Consider the following 25,462-nt stretch of genomic DNA (forward strand, 5'->3'; position numbering starts at 1 on the left):
TCAGAAGTATTATTTGACAGCCAAATCTGAGTAGAACAGTTGTCTGGAGTTTCAAAGTGGTAAATAAGTAAAGTATTAAGTAATATAAAAGCTAAATAGGTCGGAGTAGAAGCAGTGGTTGGTGAAGATTAGTTTATATGTGACTAAACCTGCAACTAACAATTACTTCATGATCAGTTAATCTGACAATAATGCTCCTAATTTAGTGTTTTGTCAGCAATACTGAAAATATTTCTCGTTTTGTCTTACCATCATCACAAAGGCTAAAGATCACAAAAACAAGCAGCAAATTCTCACGTGAGGTTGTAAATCTGTCGTAAATTGGCAAACATCTGTCCCTTCAGCTCTTTAAAGTGCTCGATTTAATGCCGTCAACATTACGCCTGAATGAGTTTAATGCAGTGTTGATGTAAAAATTATGATCCAGTTGTGACTAATTCTGTAATCTGAATGTAAACTTGAATTGCAGTTGTGGTGGAATGAAAAGCCGTAACCTCGGCAGGATAAGTCGGCTGTATGTGCGACTTGTCAACATGGTGGCGACTGTGATGGCTGACACAAATAAGCAAAGTGGAAGTGACACAAAGACAAAAAGCTCTCGCTGCTTCTGTATATTGCTTTTATAAGCATTCATCCGCGTTACAACTGATATAATACAACCTTTTCTGTTTGTGTCTGTCAGATTCTAAATTACAGCCTAAAATCAAGCTGGTTATTGCAGGTTAGACTGAGAGAGCAGCCATTTTATTTTACTCTGAAGTGTGTTAGTATTTCTTCACTGTGAAGAGATTAGAGTTTTCATGGATTTCAATTCACGAGTCTTCATTATTTTCATTCATTTTATTCATGGCTTTCGGGCCTTCATACAAATGGTAATGCAGATTTTAAAGCGTGACCAATGTAAAGAATATCTGACGGTGGCTTAAAGTGCACACAAAGAAGGTAAAACAAACAGCAGTGTAGTGCAAAGAAGTTCTCACGGTTGTTGATAACAGTGACACCTAAGATACCAGCAGCTTTGGTTTTTCAAGTTTAAAAGAAAGCACATTTTGAGGCATTCATTAAAAAATGTTTCAATATTTGTCAATTTTGCAATCCTGGAAGTCAGGACCAAACTCGGTACAGGTTTCGGAGGCCTGTGAAGTGGCCTTGTCTTGTACTTCTGCCACCAAAATCAGCGAGTAAAGGTCTTAAGCTTCCCGTACTATCCACTGACAGCTTTTTCATGGAGGTTCACTCTGGGTTTCCGTCAAAGTAAAACAACATCGATCGTTTCAGTATCGACGCCGAATGGCCTAAAGCGGCTGAAGCGTCACGCGTGTGCAGAAACATGCTGACTGTTTCTTGGTAATTCTGATGACTCACATGTTTCAGTCCTTAGTTCTGTGCAGAGCTGCAATAAGTGTGTTTTAGCATCGATTCTCTGCTAAATGTTAATCAGAAGTTACTCAGAATAAGGTTTGTTATGTAGTGTGTCACAACTGATACGTGCATTTTTGTTTTGATGCTCATTGTGGAAACTTTTTATGATAATATATGTTGCGTAACTTTTACAACTGAGGACATCCAGCAGGTTTATGTTCTGAAAGTAGTTCACTAGGTGGCAGGTATGCAGTAAATGAGGGCACTGCTAGGTGATGTTTTTTTTTTTAATCTGTTGATTATTTTCAGTTGTTTGATCTATAAAATGTTAGAAAATGGTGAAAACTGTTCTAGTAGTTTGTTACCCCAAACCAAACATATTTAGTTTACTCTCATAGAATGAAGAAATCAGAACATACTCGTATTTAATAAGCGTTTATTTCTTTGCTCTAATAGTAAATGACTGGACTGTCGCTGATGTCATGGTCAAAATACAGCCTCTCATTCAAAATCGGATCAAATCAAAGCTGTGCTTAATAGAATGACTTTCCCCTTGACCTGTTGCTGTTTGCCTAATGATGCAAGTTAAAATGAACCAGATCTTTGGCACCAAATCCAGTTTTCCACAACATTTAGTGCAATTGATCACTTTTTCATACAGCAGCCTCGGACACTGGAAGCTGCTGAATTTAACGTACAATTCTGCTGCAGTGTGTTTTCTGGTGCCCCCTGCATTCAAAAATCAGACGGCATTGTTGTCTTTGTTGTTCTGAAGTTAATTTGACAGAACAGTGGGATTACATTATTTTCATTTCCTCGCACAAAGCAAGCAAATTTGCAGAGCAGATTTAACACAAAGGCTTCACAGAGTGCACAACAGAAGCAAGAATATGATCATTTATTGATTCGTGGAAGCCCGTGGACCGATTATTACCCTCTAACATCTCGTCTTGTTGTGCTGTTTGTGTGAGCAGTTGTATTTCTGCATCTGGGATTTTTTGGGTAACACTTCTGTGTCTTTCCGTCTTGCAGGAGAGGAGTGACGTCCTCCTCACTACAGCAGCTGCAGGGAAGTTTTGTCACTTTAGTCCCTGTTGAACAAGCGATGAACTGAGGACCTCTTCCACTTCTCAACCTCACACATCTCAACGGCGTCTTCGCTCCTGCTGCCCGTCGGTGAACAGCTCGACTACATCTTCTCACCACACCTGGACAGAGAAATGTGTGTGCGCGTGTGTCCTCGGATGCATGACTGTGTCTGAGTGTTTCTGGGCTGCACTTCCTCTCTCACCTTCCGAGAGGCGCTTCTCCACTTGACTGAGTACAACATTTGTCTTCACAACTGCAAAGCATCATGGGTAGGAAAAGATTCAGATCCAACGGATCACCGATGAAAGGAACAAGCAGGTGAGTCGCTATTAAGCGGTGAACTGTTTCTTTTTAAATCCGCTTAACCCGGGTTTAAAAGACATGCTATTGTTTTAAAAAATCGCCAAAATTACACCATTTAACAGAGTAAAAAACTGTGAGAACAGAAAGAACTGTTCGACTTTTAACTTTCAAGTCAATTTATTCTACATGTCTCTTCAAAATATTCCAACAATGCACCAGGTTCTTTAAAAATCTGAGCACAGCTGTGAATCTATTAGTGACTCAGCTGTAACCAACGGCCTCATGACAAAAAGTCAAGGACTTCTCAGCCAGCAGCCATGGAGACGGAAGCATAGCAGATAAAAGATAAGCAAGGAAACAAATTGAACATGTAAGAAGTAAAATATTTATAATTTTCAGAATTATTTCCCTCCAGTAACCTGGGAGCACATGGGAAAACGCCTGTACATGTTGAGTCCAGATTTTTGCAATTTTTGTAGGATAAAAATGTTCATGTTTTCTTTTTAAAGATTTATGGAACCATAACTGTGCCATACCCCTCAAAGACAGTTTTGATTTCTCTCTACTTTTAGTTTTGGTTGTGCTGTTTCCGTAGAGGTGCAGGACTTTGTGCCTACAGTTAAAATGAGCCCACAAGTGAGCAAAAATGTGACAGAACTGCTTCAGGGTTTTGAGGGTTGATCAACTCAAAAGCTTCATATGATGATACTGATAAAACAAATATCTGGTCATATTTATAATCTTGTTTTTATAATGAACATGTATACATATACAGCTGTGGATTTCAATGAAAACGTGGAAAATTTTATCGAAGGTTGCGTTGAAACATTAAAAATTACTCACTGCTAAAACTCCGATATCAAGGTAGTATCAGGAAATTTCACACGAGTCTTTTTATCTTATTAAAAACAATCGCAGCTTCACAGAGCTGTTATTGTTGTCGCTGCTGCACTCCGTTGTCTGACAGAAGGCACCGTCCTAACTGTGGGGAACTGTTGTGGATATTTCCCTAAATTATCACACGTACATCGAACATCTGAAATACTGCCTTACATAACAGATTTTTGGAAGTGAGAATCACAGTTTCGATGCTCAGCCACCTTCCACGTTTGTATTTTTAAAGCTTGCAGCTGCAGCTCGAGCGTCAGAGTCCAGAGTTCAGGTGTGATTTCAAAATAAAGGTCTCAGTTTTGTCACTCTTGGCACCAGAGATGCTATTTGTCAGTGCTGAGGCTTCACATCACATCTACAGATTACAATATCACATTTAAAACGTGCTTTGCCAAGACAATAAACTAAACAAGCTCCATCTCTGGGAGAATGTGGCAGAGCTGTCGGCCACTTTTGAGCTTTATCAGACTGATAATCTGCCCAATTTTCTCCTAATTTTCTTGGATCTTATGCGGTCAGTTTGCCTTTTTGTTGTCTTTTGTTTGCTTTTCATTCTTACTGTAGTTCTCAGATTATTAGCACATGAAAAGAAGAAGCTCCCAAACACATTGTTTTCAATTATCTTCAGAATAATGTGCTTAATGAAGACCAATAGACATCACCACAGCATCCATTCAGTAGCTGCTCTGGAGCTTTTGGTCATTTCACATGATTTTCCTCAGCACATTCAGTCAGTCTTGAGTTGAATTTAATGTGGAACCAACTTGTAATGAGCTCTCCACGGACTTCTCATCCCTGTTTGCTTAAAAGTTTACATTAAACTGGTATTTTTACCAAAGCAAACAGTTTGCTCAGTGGATTATTAATGGAGGTAATGTTTACATGGTGAACTGCACAGTCTACTTATGTTTGTATCCGCACTGCAGTTAAAGTAAATGCACCAATTAAAACCCAATTTAAATTTTCCTTCAAGTGTTTTAAAAAGCAGCCAGTATTAATTTTATTGATTGGTTTTAGAGTGAGGGTGCAGTGGGACTTTATCAAGGAATGAAACTGTTTTATAATAACATTTTCCTTTTGTTTCAAACCAAAAATTCACATTTTCCCAGCAAAATGGTGAGCGTGTACATTTTAGGCGTTGATTTAATGGCGGTGTTTTTCCATTTTCTAAAGCAATTAATGAAAAAATATTGTCATGAATAAGCTCAATGTGTAAAACAAAAACAAAGCAACAATCATCATACCATGCAAGTAAGGTATAGATACTGATTTTCTGAACTTTTGTTACAAGTTTAAAGGTTTGTAAGGATTTTACATGGAGAACACAGCTGTCTAAGTCATTCACAGTTCTTTATGGAAGTCAGGTCATGACTCAGCTCTGTTGTTGATAGGGCTTAATGCCTGTGTCATTGTCCCACTCAGATATCCATCTTTTGTGCAGTAAAAGGTCTCAAGCACACTAAAGCAGGCTGCCCCCCGAAATGTACTCATTTCCAGCTCCATTTGTTGCTTCCTTTTTGTCCTCACAAGTCTTGGCTGCGTGAGACTGACACCCCACTTCACGGTAATGATGGAGCTGGATAAGTGATGAGTCCGAGTTCTGCCAAGCAAAGTGCTTCAATTATGTTTTCGTCACACCACAGAATATTTTGCCTCATGTTCTCAGTCGTCCACGTGTTTTCTTGTTTTTTTTGGCAGCCTTCAAGCGCAGTCAGTTTTTCCATGACTGACTTTCTTTCGGTCACTTTGCAGAGAGTCCAGATTTTTAAAATGCCGCATTGATTGTTTTGATCCGCCGTCACAAACAAGAGCTCTCATTTCTGTATTCTCAGCTCGGCTACGTTGGCAGTTAAACACTCGGTTTTAACCCCTTAACAGTTTCTGGACATTTGTTGTGCCTGCTACATTTTTACTAAGCACGGGCTCATTTTTCACTGCAATATAAAATCCTGCAACACCAAGGAAACAGCACAACTCTACCTAGAAGTAAATAGAACATAAAAATGCCAGGATTCTTGAATTTCTGTTACAAAAATTGAGAAAACCTGCAGTTAAGATGTACAAATGGCACCAAGTCGTATGAATAAAAGAAAAAAATGGAGGCTTTTGCACTGAGGAGTGTAGAATTTTCTCTTTTTTGCAGTATCTGGTCAAACCAAACACTTGATGTTGTAGAATAAAATTGATCTTAATGAAATATTACAAAGTCTAGCTTAGATACAATGAGGCTTCACAGATGAGCAGTTCAAGAACCATCAGTAAAATCTCACAATTCTCTCTGTTTACAGTAAATAGTAGCCTAGCCGTGCTAGACAACCCACGGCAACGAATTTAATTCTCTGCCAGGGTGGGTCTAGTTACCCTCCATAAGGCTCGAGGCTGGATTCTCCTAAAACTGGCCGACGAATCACCATGAAGTGTAGAGTCAGAAGGCGGGTGTAACTAAGTGACAACAGAGGCACGACGATTCTGACAGAAACAACCGGAAACAACTAGCCTAGCCGCGCTAGACAACCCACTGCAACAAATTTAATTCTCTGCCAGGGTCGACAACAAAAACGACAACAGTCGTTGAGCTCCATTAGCACCGACTCTGAATAATCTTTCTGTTAACATGTCTGTAATATACTTGAGCTTCACCCATTGACTGTATAAATAAGGCTTCACCGAACTACCGCATCCTCTGATTTCCGGCGCTCTAGGAGCCTATTCGTTGCGCTGATTGGTTGTATACCTACCCAATTGCTGCAGAGGGATTTGATAGACAACCTTTTAGCCCGCCTCCCTCCCTGTCGAGCATCTCTAGACCCTTGTGCCTTCAGAACATGGGTCTAGCAGGACTAGGCTAAGTAAATAGTGTAATGCTTTAAAAAAAATTAAACCCGCTGGTGGGTCTTACTTTAAACTCTGCAGATGTAACAAATCCTGGAACATACTGTACAGTAAATATCGTACAAATTTCCACATAAATCATGAGAGAAATTAATCAAATCGAACTGGTAAGATATAAAGACATGCAGACGAATGCACTTGCAGCATAATTTAGTGTTTTATATCAGCAAAAAAGAAGTGAAATTTGTAGGGCTGGCCCGAATAGTGGTTTCTGGCCTCAGAATATTCTGGCCCTATTAAAGACGAATATCCGAATATTAGTTCCGCGGGCTTGTGGCTGAAATGGCCCGAGTATTCGGATCCGTTCGTCTTGCCTACAACGAAGTGAAGCGTGACGTCAGAGTCGACAGTCAACCGGCCATTCAAGTGGTGGTAACAAACACGGGATGAGCTGAGATGAGCCGAAGTGGGCCGAAGGGAAGAGACGAGCTCCGAATATTTTCGTCTGTGGGGAGGAAGTGGTGATCCGCCCGTAGTGAACAAATATTCGGATATTCGGGTCCAGCCCTAGAAATTTGTCAATCTGGGTAATGTGATGTTTACATATGACAAAGAACTACATTATAAGTCGGCTTGAATTTAATTCATCAGCTGCACACCTCACAGATGACCACCTGATTTATGGGAAACCACTAAAAACATGTTGTGTAGAATGCACACATTCATAATTGTTTGTTACATTGTGCTAAAAGGTACATCTGTAATTGGACCTCAGTGTAAATTTCACATATGGATTCTTTGGGTTTCTAATATTCTACCTTAATTTTTAATTTAGTCAGTTAAATTTATATGATATATTACAATGCGGGGTCTTAACCTTAATATTTAAATGTATCGGATACATTTTAATGTTTGCTAGTTCGCTGTATCCAGTTTAAACATAGTATCACTGTACAGGTTACATCTGAAGACAGCAGAAACAGTAGTAACTCAAAATAGATTTGAATTGAGAGAAATCAAAGAGTAGTTTCTGTTTGTTTTAAAGTTAAACATATTTGCTCTTCTACTTTTAGCTTTTAAGTGTTCAATGTGAGTTTGATACAATAAGAATGAGTCATCAGAGAATCAGAGCTGAAAATATGAGCAAATAATAAAGCTATAAACACGCAAAAAAATACTGTATTAATAGTGAAAACCATTGATGGAATGCAATTGAAATGTATTGCTTAGAAACCAAAGAGTTTGAAGGTTATTATTTCATTATTAGAATAATTATGACTCATAAAGGACCACAAAAAACAAGCATATTTCAGTATTGATGCTGAACACTGACTCCACTGTGTTTCATTGATGGCTCTTTGTTATCATTATTATCATTATTATTATTGCAAAATAGCACTGAAAAAAACACAAACAGTGTTCTGTTAGTCTGTTGTGTCTGCCATTGTTACCTAATGTGTCAGTTATATTTTCTCCATCCTTAGGCAGCTGAAGTCTTTTCCACAGGTCATCAGCTCTTTATCTACCTTGTCAATTTCATTTTGATTTGTGTGTCTGAACCTCTAGGCCGGTGCGTAGGAAGATTTTCAAGATCTCTCTGCTGTTGTATTTACATCAGTAGCATTGTTTTAGCCCTGAGAAAGAGACTTGTTTCATTTGTCTGTTTCCCCTCCTCAGCCTTTCCACTTTTTTTTCTCTCTCAGGTGACATTTACAAAGCGAAAGTTTGGCTTGATGAAGAAAGCCTACGAGCTGAGCGTATTGTGCGACTGTGAGATTGCCCTGATCATCTTCAACCACGCGAACAAGCTGTTCCAGTATGCCAGTACTGACATGGACAAGGTCCTGCTCAAATACACAGAGTACAACGAGCCCCACGAGAGCCGGACCAACGCAGATATCATCGAGGTAAATCGATTACTGGGACTCAGCTGGATCTAAGGGGATCTGAAAGCTTTTGTTCCTCTTTTGCCATCTTATTGAACAAAGAATGTACTCTTAAACAGAGCTGAAATGCCAAACTGAAAGCTTAATTTCATTATTAAATAAAACCGCTCCAGTGTGACTGTCAGGGCAGTGACGGTTGGAAGTCTGTGTGCTAAACAAAACATGCCTATTTCATGTAATCTGTAAAAATGTAGCCCTCATCAGAAACGACACAAACTGACTGAGAAACAATTGATAATGTACAATACAAGAAGCAAATGGCAGCTGAGTTAAAGCTGTGTGACGCTACAGAGCTTTGGTCAAATATTTAAAGTTTTCAGTAGGAGATGTGGAGCATTAAGACGATGAGGAGCTGACAGTTTATTACTGGGAGTCGACAGTGTTGGAATATTTAAATAAAGGCACTTAATGAGTGACATAAACAAGCAGAAAAAGAAAACTAATTTACAATAAGTAAAGGTAAAGTGTTGTTTAAGGGCCAAATCATTGTAGAATTATCTTTAAGCATTAATACCGGTGGTTTTTTTGCTGTAGGATGCGTGTGATTGAATCAGGTGTTTCAGTACAAACACCAGAAGTAGTGAGAAATTAAAGTCCAAACATGATTTCACTAAGTTTTGATCCATTAGCTGGGAACTTTTCCAAGAATTTAGCATGAGTTTATTTATTTTTTGGTGTGACAAATTAAACAAGTAAGAAGTTTAAACATTTTGAAATGTGACTGTTGTGACAGTAATGCAGTCGTACACGAAAATCCTTGAAATATGACCTTTGTGTGATCAGGTGTAGCCTAATCACAAGAGCAGTGGATGCGTCACTGAATTTCAAATAGAAAAGTGGTTATAATTAATGAAACTACTGTCTCTCAGAGTTTGACGCTCTGATCAAAGGTGCTATAAATACTTTTCATCAGAAGGTGACGTCTGCTGGAACATTTTAAATACAGATAAATAAAATACGGAGAAACTCCTGAGTCACACTGATGCAGCATCCATGAAGGACCCGGTTCTCTGTCTTTGTCCTGTTCCCTCTTATATTGTAGTGTATATATAAGACGGATACACACACTGATTTCCTTACTACTCGCTCTCCTTATTTGTGTTCACAGACTTTGAGAAAGAAAGGATTCAACGGCTGTGACAGTCCAGAGCCGGACGGCGAAGACTCAATTGACCAAAGTCCCCTCAATGATGACAAGTATCGTAAGACCACGGAGGACCTGGATGTTCTCTTCAAACGCTATGGAGTAAGTTACTTAAACCTGACAGAAGGCGTTCTCATATTTCACGGAGTATATTCTTGTTACAGTTTGTTCTGCTTCTGTCTCGGCTTGTGGGTCAAACATTTGTCTGTTGTTCTGTTTCACCGAAAACTGCTGCCAGTGTGAAGTTCCTCTAACTTATTGTTTCACACTTTTCTCACTGTGGCTTCTAAGAAACACCAGATATTTGCTGAACATCATAGGAGATAAGTTATGAGATATTTGGCTGCTGTTAGTTGCATTCTGCCGTCAAAGTAAATTTGAAGCGATGGCATAACATTTTAAAGTCAGTCTAACTTATATCTTGTCCAAATGCAGCCTTCAAATATTTTTACAGCAGTGGACATCGCATCAGTGTGTTCTGCTTCAGCTTCAGTGGTTTGAACAGTTTATTTTTTTCAGTTTTATCTTCAGTATTATTTTCACCTTTTGATTGTGCCATCCAAGTACAAATTCACAAAAGAAGTATTGCACAGCACACATTTTGGTTGTGATTGTTGTGAAGTAGCGCGGCAAGTCGTACGCTGAGGAGCAAAAGTGAACTTGTCTTAACTTTGCAGCAGTCGGCACCTCCGCCCCAGACGTTCTCCATGCCGGTCACAGTCCAGGCGTCCAATCAAAGTACACTGCAGTTCAGTAATCCTGGCAACGCGCTGGTAACTACCTCCTACGTAACTTCATCGCCGCTCACGGATACCCACCTCCTGTCGCCACAGCAACCGGCCCTCCAGAGAAATACGGTGTCTCCTGGGTTGCCACAGCGACCAGCCAGTGCAGGTGAGGGACTGATCTTCTGCTGAGACTGGAGTCGTCTGCAGATTAAAAAAAAAAACAACAGGAACAAACAGTAAACGATCATCAGTGCAGGAATTTTTCTACCTTTAAGCAAAATCTTTTCTTGAAACTCGTCCTTGCGTTTACCACCTCGAGGATGTGATTAATATCAGTTCTTATGTGTGTAGCTTCACATAATTATGCATAATAAGCTGATTAAATCGTCAGGCAGTAGAGCCTGTTCTCTCCTCTGGACTAATTTGCTCAGTGTGACATTTACTGCACTCTCTTTACAACTTGGATGTTTTTGCTCTTGTGTTACATTTTAATTAGTGTATACCTGTGGGAACTAAATAGTAAGGATGGAAGAAGTGAGGAATTACAATCCAAGATGAAACAGTTTCATTTGTCACATACATTTTGCGAAGTTATACACACGACCTGGACACACCTTCTCATTTAATGAGTTTTCTTTATTTTCAGGACTATTTACATTTTAGATTCTCACTGAAGGCATCAAAACTATGAATGAACACAAATGGAATTATGTAGTAAACAAAAAATTGTGAAACCAGTCAAAACATGTTTTACATTTTTGCTTTGATTACAGCTTTGCACGCTCTTGGTGTTCTCTAAGTGAGCTACATGAGGTAGTCACCTGAAATGGTTTTCACTTCACAGGTGTGTCTTGTCAAAGTTGATTTGTAAAATTTTTGTCTTGTTAATGGAGTTGGGACCATCAGGTTATGTTGTGCAGAAGTCAGGTTGGTCCACAGTTGACAGCCCTGTTTGACAACTGTTAGAATCCATATTATGGTAAGAACCAATCAGCTAAGTAAAGAGAAACGACAGTCCATCATTACTTTAAGAACTGGAGGTCAGTCAGTCCTGAAAATTGCAAAAACTTTGAATGTATCCCCAAGTGCAGTCACAAAAACCATCAAGCACTACAATGAAATGGAACTCACATGAGGACCACCCCAGGAAAGGAAGACTAAGAGTCACCTCTGCTGCTGAGAAGTTCATCTGAGTCTCCACCCTCAGAAATCACAAGTTAACAGCAGCTCAGATTAGAGCCCAGAAAAATGCCACAGAGTTCTAGCAGCAGACACATCTCTACATCAACTGTTCAGAGGAGACTCACCAATCAGGCCTTTGTGGTCAAATAGCTGCTAAGAAACCACTACCAAGGAGCAGAAGCAGAAGAGATTTGTTTGGGCCAAGAAACACTGAGAATGGACATTAGACCAGTGGACATCTGTGCTTTGGTCTGATGAGTCCGAATTTGAAGTCTTTGGTTCTACCTACCGTGTCTTTGTGCGATGCAGAAAAGCTGAACGGATGGTCTCTGCATGCATGGTTCCCACCGTGAAGCATGGAGGAGGAGGTGTGATGGTGTGGGGGTGTTTTGCTGGTGACACTGTTGGAGATTTATTCCAAATTAAAGACACACTGAACCAGCATGGCTACCACAGCATCCTGCAGCGGCATGCCATCCCATCCGGTTTGCGTTTAGTTGGACCATCATTTATTCTTCAACAGGACAATGACCCCAACCACACCTCCAGGCTGGAGAAGGTCTATCTGACCAAGAAGAAGAGAGGTGGAGATGACCTGGCCTCCACAGTCACATGACCTAAACCCAATCCAGATGGTTTGGGATGAGATGGACCACAGAGTGAAGGAAAAAGGACCAACAAGTGCTCAGCATCTCTGGAACTCCTTCAAGACTGTTGGAAAACCATTTTAGGTCCTGCCTCATGAAGCTCATCCAGAGAATACCAAGAGTGAGCAAAGCTGTAATCAAATGAAAGGGTGGCTGTTGTTTGTGCTGTAATGAGAACAGCTTTGCACAACCGTTTGGCACAGAACAGTGCATGATACAACATGAGCTAGAACATGCTAACAGCATTCGGCACTATCTGCAACTCCCGTAGCTGAACAACGTCATTATCACAGCGGACGTAACGCGAAGAAAGAGATGTGGAGCCGACTTACGTTATCACAGACGCACACCGTCCAACAAAAACAGGTAAAGCGGCAGTAGCAGCTCTGCTGGGTGAACAGAAGGATTTACGTGACAGTAGAGCAACTAGCTATGTGTCACGCGAGTGTCTGAGTCCGAGGGCTAGAGGGGAAGTGGCGTCGTCATCCGGGTGTTGACGCTGCTTCTGCAGGGAGTTATGTACAGTGGCTGCTTTGAAAAATCTAAAATCTAAAACATGTTTTGACTTATTTCACACTTTTTTGTTCACTACATAATTCCACGTGTTCATTGATAGATTTGATGCCTTCAGTGAGAATCTACAAAATAGTCATGAAAATAAATGAGAAGGTGTGTCCAAGCTTTTGACTAGTAGTGTCGTCCTGATGTTTTACCAAACAGGTGCAGTAAAGAATCATAATTAGAAAAAAACGGCAAACATAAGAACAAGGAAAAGGAATATAAGATTATAAACTCATAAAATAAAACAGAAAAATGCAGGCCAGCTGGCCGCTTTTACCAGAATGAATAACTTTAAAATGTACATATTCACACATATTTAATGGAAATAAGGAGATTTGTGGTAAAACATTTACTTTTTGGGAATGAAAAGCAGTTCTCGTACCACAACATTTATTAATTTGATTATCATCGAAATTTAAATAAGTCTCCAGTGTGCTGCTACCATTTTTAATTCCTAATTTCTGAGCTTTTATGAGAAACAATGAGAAAAATCTTACATGTTAGTATGTATTTCTGAAAATCTGAACTACTTTCGCTTCAGTTCTTAAGCAGCACCGTTTCTGTTCATTTATTCTTTTATCAATAGGTGCTCTTCTCGGAGGCGATCTGAATAATTCAAATGGAGGATGTCCAAGTCCAGTCCGTGAGTTGTATTAATATTTGTACAAGTCCGGAGTTTTATCCTTTCGCTTATTTCTTCTTTTTCCCTGCCAAGTGTTCTTCTGTTATCTGATCAGCAGTGGAGTGTTTATTCCTCTTCTCCTCCTCTGCACCGTCTGTGATCGTACTTTATAGAGATCAGGGGATACCGCAAGCAACACCAGCAGAAACACAGAAAATGGGATTCCCAGATTTTTCTCTGTAACATGTAGCCAGCTTTATAGATCAGCGTTCAACAATCGCCACTTTGTTTTTCTCAGTTGTTTATTTTAGATGTTGGCACAGGGGAACTGGGTAACACTTTACAGTAAGCGACACACAGTTATGAGTAGTTACCAAGGAAAAAATGAGGACACAAAAGCGATAAGTAATGGACATGTAATGATGCAGTAATTATTCTCTGCTCAGTAACCAGCCCAGTAACTTTAACTTCTCTAAAAGAGTATTTTATCACGCGGTAATTGAGCAATAGTGTCTCCTTTCTGTTTTCTTGGATGCACAAAAGCAGTAACTAATGTTTAACCCTCTGAACTCCAAGCAGTTTCTTGGCAGTTTTATGCTTCTGAAACATTTATATTCGCTGTGGGCTTATTTTTAACTGATCCAGAATCAACATGTACAGCTCGGTGCCCACAGATGTTACCAATAGTAGAATAAAGTGATTTTGATGAAATATGGCGGTTTTACGCTTGGTTTTGTTTAACTTTTCAGATGGAATATAGCTCAAGGACCTTTGAAAAGTTAAAAACACAACAATTCTTTCTGTTTTTGCAGCCTCAGACTCTGATAATTGCTGTAAATTTGGGGATTTTAAAAAAATGGCATGATTGACCGGCCTCTGGGTTCAGAGAGTTAACTAGCGGTTGGTTCCTCATTCATTCCTGATTTGTTCCTTGGGAACTACTCGAAATTGTTCTTATTTGATCTGATAAGTCTATTAAAAATCTTTTCATTCCAAAATCATGTTTATTTTTAGAGGACATACAAAGAAGGCGCTGTGTAAGGCTTTAATAGCAGGGATAAATTTGCCCTAGCATCATTTACTCCATGTGATATTTGCTTTACAAAGACATTTATTCTGCCGGAGTCTTGGAATTATTGCCTCAGAACTGAATTACGGTTTGAAAAAGAGCCTCAGTACGACTTAGAGGGCGCACGCTGACCGTATCCCACTGTCTGCATTCACCTGTTTGATTTTCTCATTGATTTCTGTCTATTCGCACCTCCGTCTCCCCGCAGCTAATGGATACACCAGTGCCAGGGCCTCCCCAGGCCTCCTCACTGTTTCCAACGGCAACAGTCTGGGGAAAGTAGTTCCGGCCAAGTCTCCACCTCCACCTCCGAGCCCCCAGATGGTCAACAGCCGCAAGCCAGACCTCCGAGTCATCACCTCACAGGGTGGAAAGAGCCTCATGCAGATGGTGAGCTTAACTGAACTGAAGTTGGGATGTCGGGGTCCATTTACTTAGTGTTTTGATCCTCTAAAGAGCCGACCAGAAGGTAAAGACATACCTGAACTCTCCAAGATTCACTCAGGAGATTATTTTCATTTTATCCCAGGAACGTTTTCCTTCACTGACCAGTGATGAGATGGAAAATTATACAAAAACACCGGGAATTTATATAGTTTTATTGAATGAAACTCAAGAATTAGGCTGAAGATTAACAGTCTGTTAGAGGGCTGTTTGCCATTATTTTTGTGTTTTCAGTGAAGACCCGGGGCAGGGATTTGTGCTAAACACTCGAAGTCTAACGTCTCATTATTTACTCTGGCAGACTTCGTAAAAAAGTCTCGATGAATCAGCCGACTCCCACTGACACGCTGATGAGATTTCTCAGAACTTCTTGAACTAAACATGCACCCACCTTTCTTGTAGCCATGTTTGACTGCGTACGCTAACTACCAACAGCTGTACGTCAGAAAAACATTATTTCACTCGAGACTTAACCTTCATTCTAACCTCAACATCCTTTTAGCGGCTGTTCTGGAGCTTTCACTCACATTACACTGTCTTTCTCAGCACATGGAGTTTTCCTGAGCTTCCAATCTAAATTGTAATTTATAGTATTTAAACGCTGATCTCAAATGTTTTTATATTTACAATCAATCAAAACAGTGAAAATTAAATGAACCCACAAAATCATCACCATGGAAAACACACAAAAAAACACTTTTTAATTAATCTAAACCTTCTGTTGTTGTTGCTGCTGTGTAACATCTAACTAAACATGGGGGGGGGGGTCACAGGGATCACACATGAGATTTAAAATCCTGACAAGTTTTAAAACAAACTCAGACAATTGTTCACTAATTGCTGTCAGTCACAAAAACAGAGAGCAGTGATGCATTAATGTTATCATCACACTGTTTCCTATTTACTCTTTGGTCTTGTCCCCTTTGCCCGTTGCTTCTCTGCAAACTCAGGCTGCTAGTTTTGTCGTAGCTGACGTTATTTACATTCTCGATTCCTCTTCTTAACGTTACTGTGGATTTGCACATTTAAGATTCAGGTTTCAAGAACTTTATTGTCATACACACAGCAGACACACAGTGGTTACCCCGAGTGATGAAATTCTTATTTTGCGAGTTCTCTTCACACAACTGAAGTAGCAAATAAAATGAGATAAGATAAAATAATAATTAGAAAAACTAGAATAAAATAAAATTAAGATTAAAAATAATTGCAAATAAATTCTATGTGCAGTTATTTTTTGTCTATTTTATTTTTTTCTATTTTATTATTTGTTTTTATTATTTCATTTTTATCTTATCTCATTTTATTTATTTCAGTTACATAATATACTTAATATGGTATAAATTCAAAATTAAATTATCTTTTTTTTCACATCGAGGAGCTATTTATTCTTAGTGTTTATAAAAATAGCAAATGTTTTTTCTCGATTGCCAAGGTTCAGCTGCTGTTGTCTCGAAATCTAGTTCATTACTGTCATAAGTGATCAGTTAAATTGTTGAATTACTAAAAGTTTTAAAAATATCAGACTTTCCAGTCAGTCAGAATTAGTAGCCATGCTCTAGCAGTGGATAATATAATCATTCTGTGTTTACACTTCGCTGATCTGCCTCTGAATGGCCAAAACATCCATTACGTTGCAGATCTGATGACTTCTTATCCTCTTTTAAATTGAGATTAAATGCTCATTCTTGACATTGTAAACACTATTACCTGCTGAGGAAGCTCCAGAACAGCTACCAGTGGTTCCTGATGACTGTAAGCAGGCGGAGTGATGGTCCCACACACAGAATAGTCGACCTATATTTATTATTTTTTTAATTTTAAATGTTCCAAAACAAGCCATCTGTGAAGTAGCTACCAAACTACAGTAAGTGGTTTCATCGTTGTTTTCTTTTGTCACTCTATTTTCCTTTGGTTCCAATTGTGAACTGGAGTTGTAACCCTCTCTGTTACCACCCTTTGCAGACAGAGGATGAGCTGGAATTGGTAAACGAGGTGATTTCCCCCACGTCAAGTCACTCGCATGAGTCGATGGCCAGTCGACTGTCCGCACATTATTAGCATGGATGCAGTACTCGACAGTAGAGTTTCTCATTGTTGTTTTGGTCTTGCTCCACTGACATTTCTTGGGATGGTCTTCAGTTTGTGGTTCCCACCTGACTGCATGTGGTTCAGGGCTCATGGATGTGTGGCTCCAGCATTTTCTACAGGCTATAGACTATCATGGACCTTTCAGTGATAATCCAGACCTCCACATCAGTCAGTTCCCAGTGCTTTAGCAGAACTGTCCTGGAGTGATTCCTGTCAGATTTGAACCAGGCCCATTTACTTCATCATATGATGCCACGTAAAGCATGGGCGTCTTCTCACTTGGCATCGTGGTGCGAAGCGCCGCAGAGCATGTTTCCCCCGTTCACTGACACTCACACCAACTCATCTCCACCTTCACCCAGAGAAAACTGTCAATTAGAGATGATTTAAACTAACTGGCATTACATTAAAGGCATTTCACTCGAGTGTTTCCCTCAGCCACACCTTTACAGTTACCTCCACAGCTTTTAATATGACATGACTGTGTGCCAAAATGCTGACACAATGAATACATCAAGACAGTTATTCAGCTTTATGTTCTTAATTTGAGATTTTGATGCCTTTCCCTGATGTTTGTAAGAACAACTGTTAGAGCAAACTAATTATTCCCTCAATTTATAGACAAGATATTTATTTGACAATAAAAATAATCATTAGTTGCAGCCTTAGAAATAATACTTTCAAAAACAATTTATAATGCAGGAAAAAATATGATTCCCCTTTTAGTAGATCGGAAAAGATTAAAAACTAACTCGTTGATCAAAAGAGCTCATTATCCTGCAAAATCTCGTTTTAATTTAGGCTGAATTCACTCCGAGAAAGAGGATGAGATTTGCCGCTTTCTGCTGCTGGGTAGCGATTGTCGTTCCCCCTTTTCCACAATTCCCCTCAAAGTTGACAGGCACGATTCTCATTTTCCAGAGGATAGTGATTAATTTTCATCGCTCTCACCCCGCCGCTCCTCCTCACTTCTTCACAAAGGCAGATAATTGAATCTGGCTTCTCTCCGGTCTGCCTCTCCTCTCTCCTTCTCTCTGTAAATTCAACTTTACAGTCATAACTCTGGCTGAATGTTTCCTCTCAGGATGATCAGCCTCACAGCACAGGAGAATAATTCAGATCAGAATTACTGCATCTTTGGCCTTTTATATGCAGACCTTTTAGGTTTTTTTCTCTCACAAAGTACCTCGGTTTGCTTTTTTTCTCTGATGCATTTCAGCTGAAGCAGACTCTGGAGGGTTTTGCTTCTTCACAGGTGCACAGTATGGCGGCACTTTCACAGATCTAGCAGGAGTTCTGTTGCATCTGTGTCGGAGAAACGCTGAATATCTTGTCATGTAAATGGTTGACTTGATGTACAAACACTCGCACGTGAGCCTCCTGTAAGAGTGAATGATTGACACATGAAAAGTTTGCTTCACGGTGGCCGAGTGCCCTCAAGGAGCGTAGTGTAAGGCCTTTACTGACATCCACTGGAGAGTCATGAGATGAGCTGCGCTTTAAATTCAGTCAAGTGAGATCTGCGTCACAAGAATTCCAGATGACTTTGAGGACATGTTACAATCTCCTTGAAGGATGGCTCACTTGTAATATGTTCTATTTAGACTGGAATAGTAGGTAGTATATAAAATGAAGCGTGCGTTTTGTGTACAGTAGATCGTTAAAGAGAAAATTAATCTGCAATTCTGTTTATGTAAAAAAAGAAAAGACCAAAAACGCCTTCTTAAATGTACATATTTTGACGTTTTTTTCTTACTTTTGTGACATAAATCTTTAAATTTTGTGTATTTTGAGCAGAATTTAAATAAATAGTTGGACATTTGATAGACATTGAGCATCATTTTCTAACATTTTACAAACCAAATTTCCAAACCAAAGCAAAAATGATAAAATAGATGTGAAAGTAGTGAGCAGTTCCTGCATTCGATTGTATTATTTAGTTGTTCATGTTATGAGTGGACTGATAATTTTAAAGTTTTAAATATAAATTATAGATATATGAATTAGTAGTAAGAATTTAAATCTTAAAATTTAGAATATAATAAGTTCCAGTTACTTATTGATCAAGGACACAGATTATTTACTATAGATAGAGCCAAAGTATTACATTTTTAATTTAATTAATTTTATTGGGAATCAGTCAAAGAATCAGAAAAATGCTCAATTTCAAATCTTGTAATTGGCTGACTTAATTTCTCTTCAATGTCGATTCACCTAAAATGATCCTAGTGTTTGCAATATTGTGAAGATTTGTCAAAGTGAACGGAAAGTTCTTTTATTTTGCTTTTTCAAAATTGAAAATGATACATAAAGAAATAAGTTCACCTAAAGCAGCTGAAATAGAAATACAGCGATCACATATAAAGTGTTGAGACTCTTCATGGGGAATTTAATCTACTATACTGTGGCATGATAAATATAATTAGACAGTAATGGATTTAATTTTACACAAATGCACAAACAGTCTGCTTGAGGTTTCCTCTTGTTTCTCAACCAGTATGTAATTTTATCTAGTGTTGTGGAATTACTAAGGTCTTCTGATTTTATTCTAGTGTCACACATTTTTGGCATGAAATGGTCAGCCTTTATTTGAATCAAATGCAGCTTAAACCCACCATAATGCATAATTATAACTGAGGGTTGAATAAATTGCCTTTAATGTAATTCTCCTATTTATGGCTCACTCAAACAAGGAAGCTGTTTTTGATGCGTGTCATCAAGAACGTCCTGATAGTAAATCCTCTGCTTACTCTGAGATTTACTAGACGTGGTACTTCATTAAGAATCCAGCCATGAACACATCGTCATTCCCAGCATGTTGAAATGAGCCTCAGCTTTGGCTCACATGTGAAAGTTGGCTCTTCGTTTCTGCTGTGAATAACACGTTGTGGTCCTCTCTGGCAGAACGCCCAGCGGCTGGCAGCTGGAGCCCAGGTGGCGCAAACCCTCACCACACCGGTGGTCTCCGTCGCCACACCGAGCCTCCTGGCACAGGGGCTGCCCTTCTCCGCCATGCCAACAGCGTACAATACAGGTGAACCGAACACAAGAAGTCAGAAAGCAAAAATACCCTTGTAGCAAGAGCTGATCCTTACGGAAATCGTCATGGAAAAATATTAGGCCACCCTTGTTTTCTTCAATTTCTTGTTCATTTTAATGTCTGGTACAACTAAAGGTGCATTTGTTTGGACAAATATAATGATGGCACGGGTTTTCAGTTGGATTTAGATCTGGTGATTGAGCAGCCAAGCCATGGTTCCAGTGTTCTGGTTCTCCATCCAGGCTTTAACTGACTTTGCCGTGTGGTAAGGGGCATTGTCTTGTTGGAAAATCCAGTCACTGGAGGCAGGAAAGAGTTTTCCAGCTGATGAAAGAAGCCTTCTTCAGTTTGGTAGAACCATGTTGGGCTTGTTTTTTCTTGGTGTGATGAACGGCTGTCTTGGAGATCTTCAGTTTTTTTTGCTACCTGTCTCTCACTCAAACCAATTTCCAGCAGTACCAAGATGGCTGCCTTTGTGTCTTCACATAATTGTTTAGTTTTAGGCGTTATGTGAGAGCTGACAACTTGTGAGTTGTGCTACGGCTTGAATGTCAGCAGGAAACCACTCTAGACCTTTACATGTTCAGTGCTGCTGATGATATGAAATGGCCTCTATCTATACTGGGAAAACAGTGAAGCTGAAGCATGTCAAATAGGACATAAAGTATGATGGAATCAGCTGCATTTTTTGTCGTGTTCATTGTATTCTTCAGGTAATATACCTTTAGTGGTACTAGGCATTAAAATGAACAAGAAATTGAAGAAAACAAGGGTGGTCTGATTACTTTTTCCATGTCTGTAGATAAATTCTCTTCCCTTCGTTGTTCAGTCACTATTTTAAACCTGACAACACTGAAAACACTTCGGAGTAAATCAACATAAAAATCTGAATATTTGTTCTAACTTTTGTGTCATTTCTCCCCTCAGAGTACCAGCTGACCAGTGCAGACATCACTGCTTTGCACGCTCTGGCGTCACCTGGCGGCTTGTTGCCCACCAGTGTGTCCACATGGCAACAGCAGCAGGCTGTTACCCAGCAACCACAACAGCAGCAGCAACAGCAGCAGCAGCAACAGCAAACACAGCAACAGCAGCAGCAACTTAATCTTGCATCACTCAGCAACTTGGTGTAAGTATTTCCTTTATTCTCCCATCGACGCTGCGTTTTTCTTCAAACCTGCACTCACATCCAGCACAAGGGACGATGGTGGAGGTATTTCCTGTAAACAGCCTCGTGTAACAGCTCTCCGTCTGCTGATAACCTTCCTAATGCTGAACTACTGACCTCAGGCGGCTTGCATGATATCCATACCATGACCTTATATGCAAGCGGTTCACATCCTTTGTTTTAGTGAACTGGTTTCTCACCAGCATCTCACCATCTCAGCCTCTTCATAACATCAATCTGAACACTATTCAGTTTGCTCTGGCGTTGATGAACCTCGTGGTGGCTTACTGTATCACAGAAAAATGCAGCATAAGTAGTAAAAGATGAATTGCACTAATTACAACATTTTTATCACCCAGAAGGCTTCTTGTCAACTAAAACTCCCTCATATACAGGAGGTCCTCGGTTTACGACGCCCTCGACCTACGGCGTTTCGTCGTTACTTCGGGAACTTATGTGGAACTAGTTGGTGAGAAGAGCACTGTAAGACGGCTTTGTTTACATTCAGTGGTTGTACGAGACCTTGGATTGTGCCACATTCTCTAAGTTTTTGCCCTTCATTATGGCTCCCAGCGTAAGTCAGTTTCTTCTGATGCTTCGAAGAAAAGGAAAGCCATCTCCATGTGTGCTGTCTTCACTGCAACGTAAAAGCTGCAGTTGTCCAACTAGTTATACTCGTGCTTGCAAAATGAATCATGAGTCGTAGCAAAATTAACTTGTTTACTGTGGCTCTTGATACACATTACAGAGTGAAAACTGCAACAAAACCAGAATAAAACAACATAAATGCATGTAAATAAGTCATTTTAACTAAACCAGTAAGTCCAAAAATGAAGTTAATTTCTTATGACATTGCCTCTGTGGTGCATCCAGAAAAGCACGTACATGTGTAAAGCTAAACATCCAAATAGCAGACAGGAAGTGGCAACTGTCAATGTTCAACTTCAAAATAAAGGCCTTTTCAAAAATAAAAGTACATCGATAATTCTGCCTCGAAGGCAACACACCATGGAAGTGAAGTTAGATTTAATGAAATGTTTGGAACATCGGCATTATTAGAACAAGTTGTAAAAACAGTGCAACGTATTCTGTTATTTATTTCTAAAAAGACTCGTACATGCATGAAAGTTGTTGGTATTCGTGACTTTTATGAAGAACTGATCGATATCGTGATACATGTAACGGCTTTGTGTACGTTTTTTCTAGAGTTCCGACATACGGCAAAACTCGATGCACATGTACCCGTAGGAATGATACTCTTACGTATGTCGAGGACCCCCTGTATGTCGACCAATATGCTCTCATTTGACCAAATTCTTGTTGTTTTTGTAATCGCTGGTGTTACTTTCATGAGGAGAAAAGCGTTACATCAGGAGATTTCCAGGACTAATCCAATAAATGTATTTTCACAACTTCAGCCACACTAAAGGAGACTAAATCTGGTCTCATTTATTCACCTGGATTGAAGCTAATTGAAATTGTCAGTTTGGTTTTGCCAAAATATATAGCCAAAAAATTCCAAAACTTTCCTTAGAGTAAATATCACAGCTCAACAACCAACACTGTATGTCATCTAAGTTGTCTCTGCAGTATTCCTCAATGGCTTTTATTCTGAGATCACGAGTTCTATTTCACAAGTATAAAATAACTAGGTTACGATGATTTCTTATGCTGCAAATATTACATTTTTATGATCGTTTCTGATTTATTTAGGCTAATAAGGGTAGCAGGTAGTGCTTTGTGGCCCGTTTAGTTTATCTAGACCCCAACCCACCAATGGGTTGAAGAGTAACTACAGTTTCAGTCGAACCAGCGTTTGCTTTGGTTGACGACAGCCTTCGTACACTCAGCTTTTATGGAAATCCTTCTGATCATCAGGTGGCTCGGTTGGGTTAAAAGGCGCTACTTTTCCAGCCCCCGTGGTCCCTGTAGTGGAAGTCATGCTCCTTACAGTGGTGGTCTGAACAGCAGTAAAACCCTGAATAAGCAGCTTTGTTCATCCCCATTGTTGCCACTTACCCTCAGCTATGCTACCAAACAAATATGGAAAAACACCAACTATTGCCCTCAAAACATTATTAAGAGGAAGTTTACAGCCACACAGCAAATTACACCAATTGTTTTTATTGGAAGATGGTTATTTGTATGTTCCATTTCTTAGATTAACCACGTCAGACACTTCCAGACACAGTTTCCATACAAGATAGTGAACCTTTTAAGTTTGCAGACAGTGAAACATAGTTGAATATGGTATCTATTCAGGTTTATTTATCGTTTCAAGCTTTAATCTTTTACCAAAGCGCTAAAGGCTTTTCCACTCAACTTTGAGCACCAAATTTTCTGTTTTTCTTACTATCCTTGCACTGCAGCTGAAGATGGACAAAGAAAGAGGACATTTTAAACTAGAAACAATGGATTTTATCGTCCATCACTTACAGCATTTCTGACTTAGGAAGGAATCCAATGGTCAGTGTAAACAGAATAAATTATTACAGTGAGAATAAAAAAATGCGTGCACATATTATATATATAAAAGATTTGCTTGAAGTTCTCTTAGTTAAATTCAGTCTGTGTGGTTTTATGTCTTGTAGTATTTGTAGGAGCTTCAGGGAAAATGCAGCTGGACCTCTTTTATTTTTTGTTTTGTTTTTTTTGCAATAAGTCCTGAAGAAGCCTCTTTGATATTCAGTTTGAATTAAAACTTAAAGACTTAAAATCTTCTGCCAGTGAAGTGCAAAAAAAAAATGTAAATTGATTCTAATATAATTTAATGTGGGCCCAGTGTGTGGCTTTGAAGTGAAATGTGTCAAGCAAATGCAACATGATTTGAGGGGGTTCTCATTAAACTGAAGCAGCTGTTCTTTTTTTTTTTTTCTTCCTCTATATCAAGATTTAATAAAGGAGAACACAGAGAAGTATCTGTATTAGATTAGCGGACTTATTTAAGAAAAATAAAGTAACAGTGCTGTGTCTGTGTGCGTGAGCTGAGCGCTGCAGGGGTTGGGGTTGGGGTTGGGGTTTGGTAGCATGAACACCAGATCCTTGAAGTGTGTTCTCTCCTCTCGTCCACAGCATGTGGGGCGTGGACAAACAGAGCAGCGAGCTGTCTAGCCAGGTGTCCAGTCTGGCTGCCAATCTGAGGTGAACAGCCACTACTAGTGTGTGTGAAATGTCATGACCTTGTCTGTAGGAGGGAGGTTGTAGTCCACGTTGTGTTTGAAAGGGTTCTGTCTCAACCAAGACTACATGCAGTATGTGTGTTTTAATTCCTAACAGATGTTTGGCCTAAAAATAAACTCTCTGAAGCAATTATTGATTTTGCAAACCAAGACTGGGAAAATGTAGCCAGTCGGTAGTTAGATAAGATTGCTCCAGCTACACAGAATGAAATCGAAAAATGTCTGGATAAAATAAAATAAAATGAGTAAAATCTTAATGAACATTGACTTGGCTTAACCCTGTAAACCCCCCCCCCCAAAAAAAAAATTTAAGCAAAATAAATTGCAGGAATTAAAATTTTATATATAGGTAGGTAGATAGATAGCTAAATCTTTTTGATCTCCATTTAATACGTATTTTCAGGCTGGATGTTGGTAGATGTGTTTATGAGATTTATTTCTTTTTCAAATTGCAGTTTGTTTTTATGTAACTTAAGGATTGTAGAATTTTTTAAATTTTTTTTTAACTTAAATTATACATATATTTATATGTATACAAATATAGAAAAAATGAGGGGAAAAAATAAAATGAAGCAAAAAAATCTAAAAATAAACGAGTAGAAAGTAAAAAATAAATAAAACTGATGTTGTATTTTTGCAACAGTGGATTTTACAAGGTTAAGCCTTTTAAGCTCCATTTAATGCGTATTTGCAGGCTGGATTTTGGTAGATGTGTTACTTTATGAGATTTTTTTATTTATTTATTTTTACAAATTACATTTTGTTTTTGTGTAACTTCAGGATGGTAGATGTGGTCAATGAAGTTTTAATGTAGCTTTAGATGCATGTAATGTAATACAAGCAGTCACATTGCAGTTGACCAAATCTGTAGCATTTAATGATTGTCTAACCAAACAAATATATAAAACCGTGCCTGCTACGAGATGACCTCTTAAATGAACAAACCAATCACTACAGTTTACTCACTTTTATTTAAGCCCCAAGAAGTTTAATTTTGTTGTATAACCATGAGTCACTGCAACATCATTAAATTTTTTCTGCTTTTTTTTCTGTAGTCAAATTATTACGGTTACCATATGTAGAGTTTCAAGAATTTAATGCTATATGTCTTTGTTAATGTTATCAAATTGCAGTTTTTCTTCTTGTTCTGTTCTTATTTATGTT

At 39.0% G+C, this 25,462-nt stretch overlaps 1 protein-coding gene across 6 annotated transcripts in view; it reads left to right on the top strand.

Annotated features, from left to right (window-relative positions):
* Positions 1-25,462, top strand: part of LOC110960107 (myocyte-specific enhancer factor 2D homolog) — a 40,143-nt gene that overhangs the window by 7,565 nt on the left and 7,116 nt on the right. For 2 of the 6 annotated variants that reach the window (XM_022207192.2, XM_022207194.2), the window contains exons 2-11: positions 2,395-2,769; positions 8,181-8,384; positions 9,532-9,669; positions 10,245-10,461; positions 13,272-13,328; positions 14,585-14,766; positions 16,786-16,815; positions 19,816-19,945; positions 20,879-21,080; positions 24,192-24,260. In XM_022207192.2, the coding sequence (XP_022062884.2) occupies positions 8,211-8,384; positions 9,532-9,669; positions 10,245-10,461; positions 13,272-13,328; positions 14,585-14,766; positions 16,786-16,815; positions 19,816-19,945; positions 20,879-21,080; positions 24,192-24,260 (1,199 nt within the window). In that variant the 5' untranslated portion in view covers positions 2,395-2,769; positions 8,181-8,210. The remainder of the gene's footprint in view (positions 1-2,394; positions 2,770-8,180; positions 8,385-9,531; positions 9,670-10,244; positions 10,462-13,271; positions 13,329-14,584; positions 14,767-16,785; positions 16,816-19,815; positions 19,946-20,878; positions 21,081-24,191; positions 24,261-25,462) is intronic. The other 4 variants (XM_051955695.1, XM_022207195.2, XM_022207193.2 and 1 more) reach the window with 3 other exon arrangements.

Source organism: Acanthochromis polyacanthus, chromosome 11 (assembly GCF_021347895.1).
Source record: "Acanthochromis polyacanthus isolate Apoly-LR-REF ecotype Palm Island chromosome 11, KAUST_Apoly_ChrSc, whole genome shotgun sequence".
Classification (NCBI taxonomy): domain Eukaryota; kingdom Metazoa; phylum Chordata; class Actinopteri; family Pomacentridae; genus Acanthochromis; species Acanthochromis polyacanthus.